Below are 17104 nucleotides of genomic sequence, written 5' to 3'. Positions count from 1 at the left end.
CCGAGTCTGGAAGGAACATCTTTAATATTATGGAAAAATTACAGTGTGTGCTCGGCCGTTTTAGATTATGTTTTCATATTTAAGTGGGGGCTTTGAAATACTTTTTACGTTCATTCTTTAAATAATTTCCCCTATACATCATAGGGGAACTGCCTGTGATACTGCAGCAGCAGAGTTTAATGAAATGAAAGTTGGGAGATAATGCCTGCCCATCCCGGGCATATTCTCCTGACAGCTTGTTACATTAACGAACAGAGCATTAATGAAGTGATACCGAGCAGAACCAGGCGTGGATTTGTGACGCCAGCCGGTCAGCGGTGAGGTACAGAGAAGAGAAAGGCTCTTTCATGAAGAGCCTCACGTGAGCTTTGCAGGTGACTTCACCGAATGTGTCGAGAGATCGTACTGTGCTTAGGATGTGATGGGGTGGTGGGCGTTCCAGCCATCGCCCCCGGAAAGGCACCCGGTTTGGGGAACTGTTGGATGACATTATAAAATGGAGTCATAGAAGTTACAAACTCCATTCTGTTCCTTGGTTGAATCTGATTTTCGACGATGGATCTAATGGTTATTACCTGATTTCCATACGATGAAGTTTTTCATGGTTCTTCCAATGATACTTTATTGATTCAGTATATTTAGCTGCTTTCCAACCTGTCTGTTCAAAATACTGTTTCCTGCTTCCGTAACTGCACTCACTCTTAACCGTGTGACGAGATCTCTGCGAGATGGCTGGGTTTTCCCCACCGGCAGCTTCCCGGCTGCCCCCAGTCTCCTTACGTTCTTGGAAACAGGATTTGCAGTGGATGTGAATTGCACATCCTTAGCTTCTTCTCTTCTTGTGTCCCTCGGAAGCGTATTTTATACTTTCCTGGAAGTTGGAAGGTTGTATTTAGTGTTCATCTGTTCCCGTGCTGCAGTTTGGGGAGACACTCGGATTGATTTTCTCTGTCACTGTGGTTTAGAAAGAGGCCCGTTGCAGATTTTCTGGAAGATTGTTTGAAAGAGCAGCAACGGTGACCAAAGGAATCCCAACCAAAGGTGTACTTTTTCATTAATCACATTTTTCAGCATAATTTCCGAGGAGGGCACTTGATCCAGCGGTTTTTTTGTTTAAAGGATCAGTTCTTCATGACAGAGAAGATTTGTTTACATAGTAGGTAACACCATGTAGCCTATCTGCAACTGTTGCTCTGATGAAACCTGAAATCCCCAGATGACCTGTAGATACCCAGGCTTTCCAAGCAGGAATTGCACATGGTTGGCAGAGGTCGGGCCCTCTGGCCGGTGGGCACCAGGACCCTCACAACTGCTCGGGAGGAGAACCTGCCAGCCTCAGCTGCGTGAAGGTCACCCTCCCCCCGTTTCATTGCTCACCTCTTGGAGAGAGAAATTGTGGACTTGGAACTTTTGCAGGGACTGTAAAGATTTTATGAAGGGCAGGATGTGTTAGGAAGGCAAAATTGCTTTAAAAAAAAAAGCTAATGCCACATTTCTGCATTTTGGGGAAAGGACGGTATTTATTTCAGAACTTTTTGGCACTTTGGTGAAGGAGCACACCTACACGGGCTGGTTGATTAAGAAGGTGAAGTTAATTACACGGATAAAACTGGAAAATTCAAATTCACCTGGTGGTGGTGGGCCAGACGATTTCAGCCAAGCTGCCCACTGCACAAACTGGAGAGGATTTGTTTTAGAGCTAGCAAACAAATGGGGAAACAAGAAAGAAAAGAAGGAAGGAAAGAGAAAGAAAGAAAGAAGAAAGAAAGAAAGAAAGAAAGAAAGAAAGAAAGAAAGGGAGAGAAAGAACATAAAGGAAACGTTTCTCAAAAGCATTGAACTGCCAACAAAAAGACCAAACTTGCTGGCTACATTCTAAGAGAATTCTGGAGCCCGGAGAGATGAGCCCAGGACTGAAGGCTGCTATTATTCTGGGGGCATCTGCTAATCTGGAAAAATAGTCGCGGCTGGAGTTGTTCCTTTGATATCTCCTACAGTGAGTGAGTTCAACCCAAACCCTAGCTACCCAGGACAGAGAATATGAGAAATGCCTGTAACTGTTCTGGGACCAAGCAGAGGGGCTATGAGGGGAAAATTGGAATCGGTTCTCATACAGTCTCGTAATCTTGGTTCACATCACCTGGGAGGACCAGGGTTGTTTGAACCTCAATCACGGTACTTCTCTATGGAGGACTCACAGTGCCTAAGAGAAGCAAGGCAAACTCTTTCCTGGAGCAAGGTCCCAGAACTGAATTCTTTCAAATAATATGATGTGCATCCAATCAAAGCTTATCACCTATTCGAAACTCCTTAAGTAAGTCCAAGTAGAAACAACAGGTAACAGAAACTGGTCCACAAAAAATGTTGTGCTTTTGTAATTCTTAGGCATATACCATGAAACCGTTATCCTTACTCTGTACAAAGAAATAAAATCAAGTAAGCTTGAAAGCTTGAAAGTGTCTGCAGGGGAATAGGAAACTGTATAATTTTGTCCGAGAGACTTGAAAAATGACCAAATAGGATTTCTGGAATTGCAAATGTGATAATCAAATTAAAAGCTTAGTGGTTAGAAACAGATAAAGAGAACATTAGTGAACTGGAAGGTGGTTGGAAGGAAATAGCCATAATAAAACCCGGAGGGTAAGAATATGGAAATCACAGAAGGCAGGAGATGTAGAGGGTGTGGGCAGGAAGCCTGATGTACGTTTGTTTGGAGACACAGGAGGAGAAGAGAGAGAATGAGTAAGACTTTGAAGAGATGGTAACTTGAGATATTTTCCAAAAGTACTGAAATGCACCAGTTCACAGACTTAAGAGACCAGTGGATCCAGAGGACAATTACTAACGGGAAAACTGCATCCTCATGAAGTTTAATGAAACTAAAGACAAAGTCGTAAAGCATCTGGAGAAAAGTTATTTTCTAAGAACGGCTATTTGAAAACTGACTTCTCAACAAAGATATGAGAAGATAGCCTCATTGTGCTTCAAGAATGTAACTCTAGAGTCTTCATCCAGCCAGAATATCTGTCAGGAGTGAATGGGGAATTCCAGAAGGCCACCTGCCTGCGCTGTTTTGCGCTACCTCTGAGAAACCGTGCAAATCAACACGCGCAGCAAATAAAAGCACACACAAGCTACTCTTGCAGCAGAAGTAGAACTCACATCCCCTGTAAGTGGGTAAATCATCGTCCAACCCCAGCCTGTGGGGAGGGGCAGGTGGTCAGTGCGAGAAGTCTCTGGACAAAGGAGAGGGTTATGGCACCTCAGGAGAAAAAGAACCACCGTGCCCTCTGCTTCTCCGGGACGATTAGATGTGAACTCTCACACACGGTGTACGAGTGCACGGCCTGGCTCCAGAGGTGCATCGAGAACGCACATTGGCCAAGCCTCTAAAAATCCGGGTTGGGTGGAAGCCGAATGTCACCGTTACGGTCACGACAGGCTCACCGATACCTTGTGAACAAACAGCGTGTACATCTCAGCAGCCTAAACAGCGAGCGCATCCCTTGTGGCTTGGCCGGAGGTCCCGCGTTGTTTTCCCTCTGGCACTCAGGCTGAGGCTCAGCTGCCATCAGGAGTGTTCCGCCCAGTTCCCGTGATGGAAGGAAAAGCATTCTGGGGAGGACTCACAGGTGCTTAATGCTTCCGGCAGTAAGTGGTTCCTACAGCTGTGCTGTGTTTCGTTGGCCGAACCAAGTCATGTGCTGTGACAAAAGTCAGGGGCAAAGGGAAGCGGAGAGCCCAGTGCCATGGTGGACAGAGACGCGGGTGCACCAGCACAGACGTGCCCACGGGCAGGAGCACGTGCCCTCAGCGTGTCTGTTCCCTGCTTACCACGTGATGTTTGTACGTGAGAGCGTAAGTTCACGCCAATTATTTAGAAATTTGCTGCTGTAATAACGAACAGAGGTTAACACTCGTGCAGTGAGAATCTCAGCACGCGAATCACCTTCGGGGATTTTTGCCCCACCTCACACCTAGCATGTACGTGTATTTGAAAGAAATGTCACATTTTTGCGGCATATTCAGATGATGTGCTTTGTGCGTTTATTGTCCTTATGTCCATTACCTCTGATGTTAACTTGCGAGAGCCCACGATCTCCAGTGAACCCCAAGTTTGGCCCCTGCGCCCTTCCAAAGGCTGCATTCAGAGCCCTGTGGCCGAAACCTGGGGGCAGCCGCACCGCGGGCTTTGTTGTCATGCATCTTTGTGTTGTAAGATGATATAAGTTGTTTTTAATGTTTATTCATTTCTGAGTGAGAGAACACAAGCGGGTAAGCAGCAGAGAGAGAGAGAGAGAGAGGGAGACACAGAATCCGAAGCAGGCTCCGAGCTGTCAGCACAGAGCCTGACAAGAGGCTGGAACCACAAACTGTGAGATCATGACCTGAGCCAAAGTCGGCCGCTTAACCGACTGAGCCACCCAGGTGCCCCTGTCATAAGATGATATAAATGAAATCCTTGCCACATCTTTTGTTTAAAAATCTAAGGGAGAGCCTATGTCATTATTACAAAAGGAATATTTCAAGATACACAGCATTAGCAGGTTCTGGGTATGTCCGTGTTTGTTTTTTTCAGAAGACTTAAAATCAGATCCTAGAGAATTGCTTCATAGATTAGTGTCCTGTGGGGCGCAAAATGGGCACAGAAAGGGAAGCCAGGGGATCGTTCCTGGTGATGGGCTGGCCTTAGGACAGAGCCGGGACTGTCATCCGCCCTCCTGACGGCCCAGAACTCCTTGCTATCCCTGGGGCCCTGGGTCTGCTCAGCTCTGCTCTGAAATTGTTTCCAGAGACAATAAACCCAAGAGGCCCCAGTGGGCCAGAAGGAGGAGAGAAATCTGGTCGTCATTCAGCCAGTCTGAGCCAAGATCTTCGGCAGATGTCGGCCCAGAGATTTCCATCTTTGGCGTTAGGCCTGTCTCCAGGCTGCTCGGGAAGGCCAGAGCCAGCCACCAGAAATGGCCCCGCTCTCGGCATTCTGATCCAGACCATGCCTTCTTTCCTTTGGTGAAAAACAGATAAATCCTTCCTCCTACCTGGTCTCAGCAGTGCCAGATTGAGCACGTGAAAGTAAGCGCCCGGGTAAATTTGAATTTCACATAAATAATACCTTTTTTAGCATAAGCACGACACCCACTGAAATTCAGATTTCACTGGGCCGCCGGTATCTCCCCGGGCAGCTCTGTGCCAGCTGAGCTCAGCGCGGGGCCACATCAGATCGAGACCCGGTCCCGAGCCCCGGGCTGCCTGTGCGGCTGGGGTCACTGGTGGTGGTGAGAAATCCTGCCTTACACAGGCTATCTGGGCTATCTGAAATTAAAGATACATGCGTGTACGCGCACACACACGCCCTCACATGTACACACCTACTCTCCCCCGGGTGTGGTTCCTTCCTGACGTGGTTACTGTGTCAGTACTTTCCGGGTTTCTCTGGAGCCCCGCTGATACTCAGCACACGTCCCTGTTGCCCGCCGTGTCAGAGCAGGGCCCGCTTTGTCCTCCACCAGGAATCGTTCCCTGAGTCTTAAGCCGCCGCGCTCGCTGGACTTGACGCTGCAGATGTGCTGATGCTGCCGGTCGCTGGGCGGTTTTCACACGCAGTTGTTCTCCTCCGTTAGGTTCGGTCAGTTTCTGACCCCCGAACTGTGATTCTCTGACAGGCTGATCTAGGAGCCCTGGACCGCCCCGTGAGTGAGCCCACCGTCGCGCAGGGGCTCACTGCCCTGGGGGTGCCGGGGTTTTCCTGTGCGGTCACTGTGGACGTGACCTTTTGAGATCCGCTGGCCCAGGGCTGTGCAGGACGCGTGCCGTGTTGACCCGTGTCAGTCGAGTACAGGCGGTCTCCACCTTGAGTCGCTCAACCGGATTTGCCCTTCGTCCCTGCTGCCGCGATGTTCTGCCGGGAACAGCAGCTGGATGTCCAGGCGCGGCTTCCAGACCCTTCACAGGATGAACCAGCCCCCCTCCTCCAGCAGCTCCAGGCCGGCCCAGGCGGACCCTTTGCTTTCCGTCAGTCAGTGCACGTGGTCCCAGCTTCCGCTCCGCTCGTGGCTCTCGTCGTGGCCTTTGCCTGAAACCCTCTTCTCCCCCTGCGGCTTCTGTCCCCCGCAGCCAGGGTCCTAGCGCTCCCTCTGAGCACCACGCACAGAGAAAGTGGCCGCAGGAGACGGAAGGAGTTTGCTGCGTGGAGGGGGGTAGCCGGTGTGGAGCGAGTGCCAGACGGGACTTCAGGGAGCCGAGAGTAGGGCAGGTGACCAGTGCCCGGAGCCGGAGATCGTGGGGTGCAGCCTGGGAAGCACTTTGTGAATCGTGTGCTCGGTGACCCCATGTGCCTGTCATGGAGGGGAGTCTGTAGGAGGCCCCCCACCTTGGGCCAGAGCCTGGAAAGTGTTGCTGACAGTCCCGGGAAGAGGCCATACCAGCCCAGGCCCAGGGCAGGCCTGAGCTCCTGGGTCCTACAGAATTTTCTCCTGTGGGCGCCTTCAGGTTTTGATCCGTCACTGAGTATTCCGAAGTGTGCCAGCACTGTGCCACCACCAGCCTGCTGTGCACAGGGCACTCCTGGGGGTGTGGACCGTGTGTCCAGAGCTCTCTGCAAGGTGTTCATGCTGTGGCATGGGGGTTGCATGCTCCTGGTGGCAGTGGCCAAGTGTCACAGGACAGGCATGTTGTATGAGCATGAGGGAGAGGCAGAGGGTCCCTGCCCCTTCCTCTTCAGATTCCAGCCAGAGGGACTGGAGGGCAATGGCCAGCAGGGTGTGGCTTTGTGAAAGGGGCCTTGGTCACTCCCGCAGTGGCTCCCCCACAGTGTTGGCCTGGGGACCCTGCCTGGGACCTGAGCCGGGATGGGTCTTCTCACCCTTTCCTTGGATCTCCTGTGGCCGGTTGGCGTGGGGGCTGGTCTGTAAAGCAGACCCCGTGCCCAGTTGACCGGTCCGCTCCCACAGAGGGTCTCGGCACCTCACCTGGTCGGAAGCTGCAGCAAGGAGGGGGCCCGGATGGGCCGGGGTGGGGCGCGAGTCTGCAGGCCTGAGCCTAGAAGGCAGCCTGTCTTCCTGCCGGGGGCTTCCTGCATGAGAGCGGGAGCAGGGCGAGCCCTGGCGCTCTGAGTGGCCCGTCCCTGCTGTGGGCACACGGAAGCCCTTTGTTCGGGGCGTGGTTTTCGGTGTTTGGAGAGGAGCAGGCAAGCTGGGGCACGTGAGTGGGCGCATCCCCGGGGGTGAGCAGGCACACACGTCTTGGGGGGGTGGCATGCGGGCACACACCGAGTGGGCAGGTGGACACACCCCCGGGGGGGCAGGCTGACCTCCAGCTGCAGGGTTGGACAGAAATTAGGTCCCACAGTTTTGGTCCCCCGGCGAGGGGCCGATGCTGGTCCTGAGCAGCGTGGGAGGCCGGTGAGAGGCCTGCGGGTTAGAACAGGGAGATGGGAGAGCCCCGTTGGGGCTTCTGGGAAAGAATGCTTGACCACCCCGGGTCCTCCTGACCGCTGGTTAGCAAGTGTGTGCCCTTGGCGGCTGACCGTCTCGGGCCCTGGCTCCGGCTCGTCCCCCACGAGCCCTCAGCGCGCCCGGACGTGGAGGCCCATGTGCTGGAAGCCGTGCTGGGCGTCGGTGGCCACCGTCCCCACTGCCATCTGTATTCACTGCCTCGCCGTGGTTAGGAGCGGATGGGCTGACGCTTCTTCGAGTGCTGGCAAGTGTGATGTGGGGGCTCCGCTTGGCCCCATTCACCTTGTGGGGCGGCCAAGGGCCCTGTGTGCACTGGCTCCCTGCGCGGGCCCCTCCGTCTGGTCCCTGGGAAGCCCGTTAGCGAGACGACACAGGCCGAACCCAGGAGACCGAGGGTGGCTGTGGCCATCAGTATTTTTTAAATTGTACACTTCCGCCCCGAGGGAAGAAGATGCCAGAATGCGTCCTCAGAGAACAGCTCTCCCTTCGTGGGCATGGCCTCATCTGCTTGTACATTTCCCCTGTCCTCTGTGTTTTAATTTAGGGTAAATGTGATTTTAATGAAATTTCTCTGAAAGCTGTCTTGACTACATTGTAAGGTTAAAATTGACTTATTCTTTCAAGATAGAATTCAGTTACATCTAGTAAACTAGATTCGGCTTTATTACCATCCAAGTGAAAATATTTTTATTACTGCTACAAGGTAAGCAGTCGGAGAGCAGAGAATAAATCAACAGCCCGGCCCAGCCGTGGAACCTTCGGCGTGCGACAGTGAAAAATAACAAGCTTCCTCTCCCCCGCTCGCGTCCTCATTAGGCCCCGGGATGGCTGGTGTGAACATTCGCAATGATAGCGATATTTCACCGGAGACACGGGAGCCTGGCGACCGGCAAAGCACACGTGTGGCGGCAGTGACGTCGGATACGGGGGTCGTGTGTTCGCCCAGCGAGGCTGAGTGTGCCGCGTGGGGCCGCGTCCCTGTGCCCGTCTCCCTGGCTCGAGCCAGGACTCTGTCCCCGCACCTGCTATCTAACTGGAGTATGTGCCCAGGCTCTGCTTCAGCCTCTGTCACACACCTGAGCGGGGCCTCCGCGGTTGCTAACGGTGGCTGGTGTCTGTTCGGTGGCTGCCGTGGACCAGGCTACATCGTCGGGTTTTTACCTGTGTTACCGTATTGACTCCTCACAGTATCCTCCAAAGCGGTGGGGTACCGTCCCCGCTGTGAGAGCCAGGGCCCTCTCGGCCGCACCCGCCCCACAGGCTGGGTGAGCTCCATCCAGCTCTGTGTCCCCTCCAGCTCATCATCCTGTCCTGGGTTGGCACTCAACACAGAGAGCCATCCCAGCTCTCTCCCATGTCGGGCCAGCAGTGTCCTATGGGCCCAGAGTCCTGCCTGTCCCTGCCTGCGCCCCAGGATTTCCTCGGGAGCAGCAGCCTGCAGCCGTGCCATGGTGATGCCTGCCACCAAACCCCCCCCCCCCCCCCCCAACTCGCACGCGGCTCCTCTTAGGACTCCTGGCCAGCGTCCGGTGCCATCGGTGCCCCACCTGTCACGCCATCCCATGGAGGAGGTCGGAAAGTCTGCTGTGCTGTCTCTAAATAAAAAGCGGGTCCCTTCTCCTGGGTTTGAGCCTGTGCTGGAGTTCTCACCCAGACATCCCAGCAGGCAGCACGATGCCCGGGGTGCAGACCGTGCCCACCTCGTGGTGGTGTGCTGACGGATAAAGTGTTTCCTGTAGCATCTTGAACATGAGGGCTCCCGCGGTGTTCGAGGCTTTGAACTGCTTCCATGTGGTCTTAGGGTCGAACTCTTGGTTTGCAGAGCGGATGTTTGTGGGGCGGTGGGCGAGAGCGGTCTCTGGGTGCTTATGTACTCACGGGTCTCCCCTGTGGCTCTCGTTTTGCTTGAGACTCTCCAGTCCCTGTCCTTCTTCCCTTTAACTCACGGAAGGGGGATCTGGGGTGTGGACAGGCTCTGGAATTTGTGCCGCACGACTGCAGTGTAATTGACTGCTGGTGACGTGACAGGAAAATACTGGGTGTGTGGCACAAGTGACTGGGTAAGAGCTGACTGTCTCGTGATCATTGAGGTTTGTCTCGCTCGATGTAAACGTCCCCCCAGTGGACGGAGCCAGGCCCTTGCTTTCCTGTGACCTGCTGGCCCCTTGGATTTATTGGCTTCTCCCGCTAATTGACCATCATGCTGGTTGCAGGGACGGTGCTTTCTCTTTGGAGGACCCTTGATGTGATAGATTTCCCACCACGCCCAGAGGTTGTCAGTTTCATCCGGGGAGGGGCACCTGCCAGAACTTTGAAATACTGAGCACCACCGTGAGACACGGGAGCCGAGTGGCCCAGGGACTCAGAGGGTCCCTGAGCTCCCAGCCCCGCAGCTGTCGCAGCTGGAGACCAGGCAGGTGCCGGACCTCCTCTGCTCTGCCCTCACCCGCACCTGCCAGCTGTAGGTCCCAGCGCCCCCCCCCCCCCCCCCCCCCGCCCCACCGCTGTTGTCTCTGGACCTTGGATTTGGGCCTGTAGCCCCCCCTGCCATCTCCTGGGCTGCAGTGATGTGTCGGGAGAATGGGGCTGCAGACTTGTCACTTGGGGACCCTCTGTGACCCCTTCTGGCTTCCTGCTCTCTGTCCCAAAACCTTGCTGCCTCCGGCCCTGTGTGTTTTCCTTCCCATTTAAGTTTGTTTTCAGGTGTTCCCCCTGAATAGGTAGAGAGGGATTTACTTTCTTAGAACTAAGGGACACCTCTCCTCCCACGTTTGGACTGCAGCGGCCCAAGAGGGTCTTGGAACTAGTGACCTGAGAACAGAGGGGTTAGCTTATTTTTAAAGAACTTCCTCGATGTGTGGATAGGTTTTGACAGCCGAGGGCACTCTGTCCTGTGTTAGAAGTTGCTCTGGGAGTTCTTTCTTCCAGGCCTGCCTTCAGCACGGAGTCACAAGACTCTCCCTGTGCGGGGCAGGGGTGGGGGGCCTCCGAGATCATGTGGCCACACCACCCAGCCCGCCTTATGGCCCCTGGAAGCCATCGCCAGCCCGATGTTGGCCGGGCTGAGTGAGGGTGGGCCACGGAGGGGTCTACAGCTGTGTTTTCAGCCTCCCTTTCACAGGACAGTGGAGGCCGAGCCGACGTGGCGGCCTGAGAGACGCCGTCTCTGTCTGTTCTGTGCTATCTCTGTGGCTTTCCCAGGCCTCTCCTTCCCGGAACCACTCGGAGATGCTGTCACTGGATCACCAGCATCGCCATCAGCGTTACACTCTCAGCCGCTCGAGCGGGGAGCATGTTTACACCGGGAGGCGGTGATGGCCAGCCAGCGTGTAATGAGATGCAGGCACGTGAGGCCTTCGGAGCTCATGATTTAGATGCTTTTCTCCTTAATGATGATATCTTTGTGACCCCGCATCCTGAGATTGATGTTCTGGGTTTATTGCCAAACTGAGACTAGTTAATTAAATTGTAAGTAGAGACTTCCAAATAAAGCGATTCTCCTTGACCTTAAGAAGAAAAAGTTGTCTTGTTTTGAATGTAGGCCATCAAATCTGGTTTTGAAATGATTCCCCAAAGTCATTTTTGTTCGTGGTTACGGGTTGCTGGGGAACGGGAGTGGTTTTATGTCCCTTACTGTAACGGACCAGCGTCCCTCTCAAAACCGGGACCGGAGGCAGCCCTGTGGCGGGGCATTTCCCCGCCGGCTGGACGAGGACCACGGTGGAGGCCACCTTCGCCACAAGCTCTTCCATAAACGGCAGTGGAGCACTTCCTGTCTTTACTCTCCGTGCCCCCCGCGCCCCCCCCCCCCCCCCCCCACGACCCCACTCGGCCGTGGGTCCCTGGTGGGCCCAGCCTTCAGGGCCGGGCGCTTCCCCGTGTGCCCTGTGCCCCCTCTCGGCCGCGCGCCCCTGTCACCGCACAGGGGACGGTGCAGGTGAGTATGTGCCTGCAGCTCACAGCTCAGACCTCCCCCCCTCTGCCGGGTCCCCCCGTCCGAGCCCTGGCTTCACCTCTGTGGAGGAGGTCCTTCTGCGTTCTGGATTGTAGGGCAGGATGGGGAGGGGCGGGGGCTGCTGCCAGGCAGGGGGCGTGCAGGCCTGGGGCCATCCAGCAGCTTCTTACAGACACACACTCTGTGGTGAAGGCCACCGCTCCCGGGCTGCCTGGTGATCCGTGCCGAGCGAACCGCTTCCTGCTTTCTGCAGTGCTGGCGTGGGCTTGAGCTTCTCAGGTCCCCTGGGGAGACGCCGCTTGTGTGTTTCCGTCTCCTTCCTCAGATTCTTCTTTCTGTCCCTTCTCTTGTACTTGTGTATTTGCCGCCTTCTGTCACTGTGAGGTCCTGGCAGGAGGAGGGGTGGATGCAGGTGCTACTGTCGTCCTGGTCCCGGACGGAGTACCCTCGCTCGGCTGCCCCCCGCATCTGGCCAGATGTGCCCTCAGAGGGCTCACCGCTCACTCAGCTCTGCCTGGGTCCCCAGCACGCTGCTGAGCAGTGCACGCTCCGTATCCCGTTCGTTCCTGGCGGCCGGTGAGGTGGGAACTTAACAGTGTCTCCACTTGACCGTTGGGGAGACAGGGAGGAGCATCGAGTCTGGGCCACGCAGATGAAGGGTGGGGCCTGTTGAGTTTGGACCCCTCAGGGGTTGCCCTGTGGCCGGTGAGGCGCCGTGTGTGTCCGTGTGACGGCTCCAGTCTCTGGGTTCTGCCGGGAGAGGACACCACCCCCCCCCCCCCCCCCGCCCCTGCCAACAAGGGTGAGCCGTGTGCCGTGGGTGTGTGTAACTGGGATCCTGGGGCGCTGCAGCCCCTGCCCCGTGGGCACGTGCTGGCACAGGGCAGGAAGGTGTGGACCAACGGTTCCCCCCGTAGCGCGATCGTGCCAGGGACGTTGGAGGTGCGACAGGTCGTTGCACGGCAGAGGGGAGATGCGGCCTTTCTGGGCGTTCCAGGACTTTGCCGTTTCTGAAACGGGCACGTTCGGGTTTGTTGCTGGTTTGTTTTCTTTCCAGGGTGTCTGTTGTTTTCAGCTCTTCTGTTGCTTCCTGGTGCCGACACTCAGATTTTGGCAGGAATCCGTAGACGTGTGGGAGGGAGCTTCTGGGGACACGTGGGGCAGGCCATCCCGTGTCCAGCGACCTTCACTTTGGTCGTGGGCTGAACGGGTGTCTGCCAGGGTGCCATGAGCTCACACTTCTGTTTGTGGTGAGAAGTGACCGGTGAGGAGACCCGGACAGCGCGGCTCTCCCTCCGGCCCCGGGCCTTTCCGCGGTGCTTTGGGTGCCTGTAGGTGAGGATTCGTTTGGGGCGGTCACCACCAGGGCTGCTGGCTCGTCCGCTTTCCTGCATTCGCTGGTTGCCCTCCTGCCGTAAGGAGAAGCTGTCCCCTTTCTCCCGTGTGTGTGTGTTTGAGCTCGGGGATCCCGTGTTCTGCCAGCTTGCAGGTGTGTCCCATAATAAATGATTTTGATGCTCAGAATTTCCCAGCTTGTTGTAGGAGGTCCTTTGGGAAACATCCCCCTGAATAGGAGGGGACCACAGAGGAGCTCCAGCGTGGGAAACCATGGTTTGTGTGAGCACCCCGTGAGCGTGTCCTCTGGCCGTGGGGGTGGGGGGGGGACCTGGGGTGCTGTGGCTGGTGAGGGAGGGTCGTCTCTGCACCGGCGTTGGAGGGGGGGATTGGTGCCATGGCCATGTCTCCAGCGGCTGGCGGCAGGCAGGAAAGGTGCTCCCCGAGAGCCTGGGGGGACGGGGTCCGCGGGTGTCTTCTGAGAGGCAGGGTGGGGGTGGCTGTGGGCACCCCCTCTGCCTGCGGCTGGTGTCCCAGAGGCAGTGGGTGTCAGGGCACAGGAAGTGACGCGAGGGACCGTTCACGCTTCTGTGTCACCGGTAAGAGAGCAGAGAGTAAACTGCAGCTAGCTCCTACTCAAGGCAGTGGCAGGAAGCTAGCATTTTTCGGTTATCTGGGGCAGGTTTCCAGTGCTAGGAACAGGGGCAGACTCCTTCTGTGGAGGGGATGAAGGGCCTCTTAGGGCTTTCACTACCACGATGGATAAAACCCTCCCTGGAACGTATCTTCTTTGACAAAGTCATTTTAAACGCGTTCTGGCTATTTTTTAAGAAAGGGTATGGGGCGCCTGGGTGGCGCAGTCGGTTAAGCGTCCGACTTCAGCCAGGTCACGATCTCGCGGTCTGTGAGTTCGAGCCCCGCGTCAGGCTCTGGGCTGATGGCACGGAGCCTGGAGCCTGTTTCCAATTCTGTGTGTCTCCCTCTCTCTCTGCCCCTCCCCCGTTCATGCTCTGTCTCTCTCTGTACCAAAAATAAAATAAAAAAAAAAAAGAAAGGGTATGGGGGCGCCTGGGTGGCTCAGTCGGTTGAGCGTCCGACTTCAGCTCAGGTCACGATCTCGCGGTCCGTGAGTTCGAGCCCCGCATCGGGCTCTGGGCTGACGGCTCAGAGCCTGGAGCCCGCTTCGGATTCTGTGTCTCCCTCTCTCTCTGCCCCTCCCCCGTTCATGCTCTGTCCCTCTCTGTCTCAAAAATAAATAAACGTTAAAAACAAAAATAAAAAAAAAAAAAGAAAGGGTACGGAAGTCAAGTGCTTAGGTAAACTTGGCCTGCTTGTTGTATATCCGCTAGCGTTCTTTTACCAAGTTCACTGCTTAGTATCTCGTCAGCTTTGGGGTTGGTTGTTCATGAATACTGAAACAGAACAGAACAGACGCAGCCCTTGAGCCACCACCGTGTCAGGGCAGAAAATCAGCCCCTGACGCCAAAATCAGACTGTTCTCCACACGCCCCTGCTTCCCGTGGACCGCGGGCTCCTGGCCTGGGCCTGGGCACCAAGCTGTGTCCAGCGCCATTCCTGGGAGGCTCAGGGGCCGGGCAGGCCAGAGCAGGGCGCCCCCCAGGGCCGTCGTGGGCTCCCGGGCATGGCGACACCGTGGCTGGTCTTCCTGCCGGTCTGGGCTGTGTGGTCCCAGCTTCCCTGTACCAGTAACGTGGCTGCAGTCACAGGCCCTCAGCCTTGGGGATGGTTTGGAGAGGTGGCCTCCTCCTGTATTCTGTCTGTGCCAGCGCCCTGGGCTCGGCCAAGGCTGCTCGCCTCCCGGCAGCTGTCATGCCTCAGGTGCAGTTTATTTTATTTTATTTTATTTTATTTTTATTTTATTTTATTTTATTTTTTATTTTATTTTATTTATTTATTTTATTTTATTTTGTTTTTTATTATTTTATTTTTGTATTTTATATTTTATTTTATTTTATTTTATTTATTTTATTTTATTTTTCTATCTTATTTTGTTAATTTAATTTAATTTATTATTTTACTTTATTTTTTATTTTATTTATTTTATATTTTATTTTATTTTATTTTATTTTATTTTGTTTTGTTTTATTTTATTTTTATATTTTATTTTATTTTATTTTATTTTGTTTTATTTTGTTTTATTTTATTTTATTTTTCTATCTTATTTTGTTAATTTAATTTAATTTAATTTATTCTTTATTTTATTTTTTGTTTTATTATTGTATCTTATTTTTTAATTTAATTTATTTTTTATTTTATTTTTATTTTATTTTATTTTATTTTATTTTATTTTATTTTATTTTAAGTATTTTTAAAAAGTGTTTATTTTAATTTTGAGGAAGAGAGAGCAGAGAGGAGGAAGGGATGCAGAGGATCTGAAGTGGGCTCTGTGCTGACAGTAGAGAGCCCGATGTGGAGCTTGAACTTGTGACCTGTGAGATCATGGCCCAAACTGAAGTCGGACGCGTCACTGACTGAGCCACCCAGGCATCGCCTCAGGTGCGGTTCTGACCATCATCTGGGGACGCCCACGACCCTGCATGAACGCTGTGGGCTGCCGTTTCAATGGAGTCTGGTGACACTTGGTGGGTGTCCGCCTCAGGAGGTGCGGAGGAGGCACGCTGGATATCAGGCTTCGGTTCTAGACGCGCTTGAACCGGGACACGGGTGCAGCCTGGCGGCGTTGCCCCGGTGTCTCCCGCCCACGGGTTGTCGGCATGAGCAGTGGCCTTGGTGGTGGGCTGGGAGAGGGAGCCGGAATCGTGTGTGCACGAGCCTGGACACTGGGCCCCGGGGCCCCGGTCCCTCACCTGTGTGTACGTGGAGGGCGCGAGCACGTGGCATGCTTGGCTGTCTGTCCTCCCCCCTCCCTCCTCCTGGCTCCCCACCACTTCCTGTGGACATCGGCAGCCCGTGTGCTCCTCGGACACTAACTGCCCTCACGGTCCCGGTCAGCGCCCCTCCCCGCCTGGTGCGCACGTGCTAACGTGGGGAGGCAGCGCCGAGGCCGCGTCACTGAGCCCTCCGAGTGGCCGCCCGGTGAGCCGGGCACCTCGGCCCGGCTCCCTTCTCTCCCCGGGGCTCCAGGGGACCGGCTGTTCCTCTGAATGGGGACACAGCTGACTTCACACACTCGGCAGGCGTCTGTGAAATGTCCTCTGTGTGCCACGTCCGGGTGTAGGCGGGTGGGTTAGCGTCCTTTGGTGGGGAACTTGACCCGGTTAGATGGCGGACTGAGAGAACAACCTCGCGCAGCCAGCTTCCTGGTTCTCGCGAGCGGTCGGAGGGGCGCCGGGGGGCCTTGCGGGAGGCGGACGCCGGCACCCAGGCCTGCGGGGGTGTCTGCTGTAGTGAGCGAGGGGAGGGCGGTGAGCGGCCACAGAGGCGCGTGGGGACCTGTAGGCGGTCGCGTGGGCAGAGGGGATGGCGCGGGGGCCGTGGCGAAGACCGCGCAGGCAGGGCGCGTGGCAGCGGGCCTGTGCCGGCCCGGAGAGCCGGTGTGCGTTCCCTCCCGGCTCTGGGCTCGGAGGCGCTACGTCGCCACGCGGCCATGGCAGAGAGCCTACAGATCGGGGCCTCTTACCCCGAGAGCCCGTCCTTTACAGCGTGGTACACCCCTGATGTGGGCGAAGAAAGGGAGCCAGCTCAGGACCTTAGCCCCTTCAGAAGACGTTTTCGCTTCACGGGGAGCTGTTGAAAGGTTTTACGGAGTGGAGGAATGTCATTAGGATCGTGCCAGGAATGTGGGGGTTGATGGAGTTGGGGATGACCAGTTGGCCGTCTTCCCTGTGGCTAACCGGACTGCGGTTCCCGCACGTATGCTGTGGGTTGCATCCCGCTACCTTTAAACGTACACGTTAGATTACGGACTGTTGATTGTCTTTCATTTATTCTGAGAGACAGAGAGTGAGTGGGGAGGGGCAGAGAGAGAGGGAGAGACAGGGAGAGAGGGGGAGGATCCCAAGCAGGCTCCACACTGTGAGCATGAAGCCCCACGTGGGGCTCGAACTCATGAACTGTGAGATCGTGACCTGAGCCGAAACCAAGAGCCAGACGCTTAACCTACTGAGCCCCCCAGGCACTCCATGAGCTATTAATTTTTAAAGTGTTTGAGTAAGACTACCTGTGCTCTGCTGTTTTTTTTTTTTCTTGGTAAGAGTATGAGCCAGGATAAATACGTGCTTATATATGTCGTTCGCTTGTATTTTCTTATGTATTCGTGTCTCTATCCAAAGGCATAGAAGGAAATGCCTTCTTTTCCTCAGAACAAGTCAGTTTCCTCAACTAGATTCTGGTCCTCAGTGCTGGCTTATGACAGGGCAAGTATCTGGGCCCTAGAGCT

At 54.8% G+C, this 17104-nt stretch overlaps 1 protein-coding gene across 8 annotated transcripts in view; it reads left to right on the top strand.

The window, feature by feature from the left end:
* Positions 1–17104, top strand: part of TBC1D22A (TBC1 domain family member 22A) — a 326013-nt gene that overhangs the window by 206087 nt on the left and 102822 nt on the right. For 3 of the 8 annotated variants that reach the window (XM_058740977.1, XM_058740972.1, XM_058740970.1), the window contains one exon: positions 8271–8647. The exons of the other annotated variants lie outside the window; for them this stretch is intronic. In XM_058740977.1, coding sequence (XP_058596960.1) covers positions 8271–8632 — 362 coding nt within the window. In that variant the 3' untranslated portion in view covers positions 8633–8647. Of the gene's footprint in view, positions 1–8270; positions 8648–17104 lie in introns of those variants that run through there. 8 annotated transcript variants of the gene reach the window in all.

Source organism: Neofelis nebulosa, chromosome 8, assembly GCF_028018385.1.
Source record: "Neofelis nebulosa isolate mNeoNeb1 chromosome 8, mNeoNeb1.pri, whole genome shotgun sequence".
Taxonomy (NCBI): Eukaryota; Metazoa; Chordata; class Mammalia; order Carnivora; family Felidae; genus Neofelis; species Neofelis nebulosa.
Note: the sequence above shows the minus strand (reverse complement) of the source record. Positions and strands in the feature narration are given on the sequence as shown.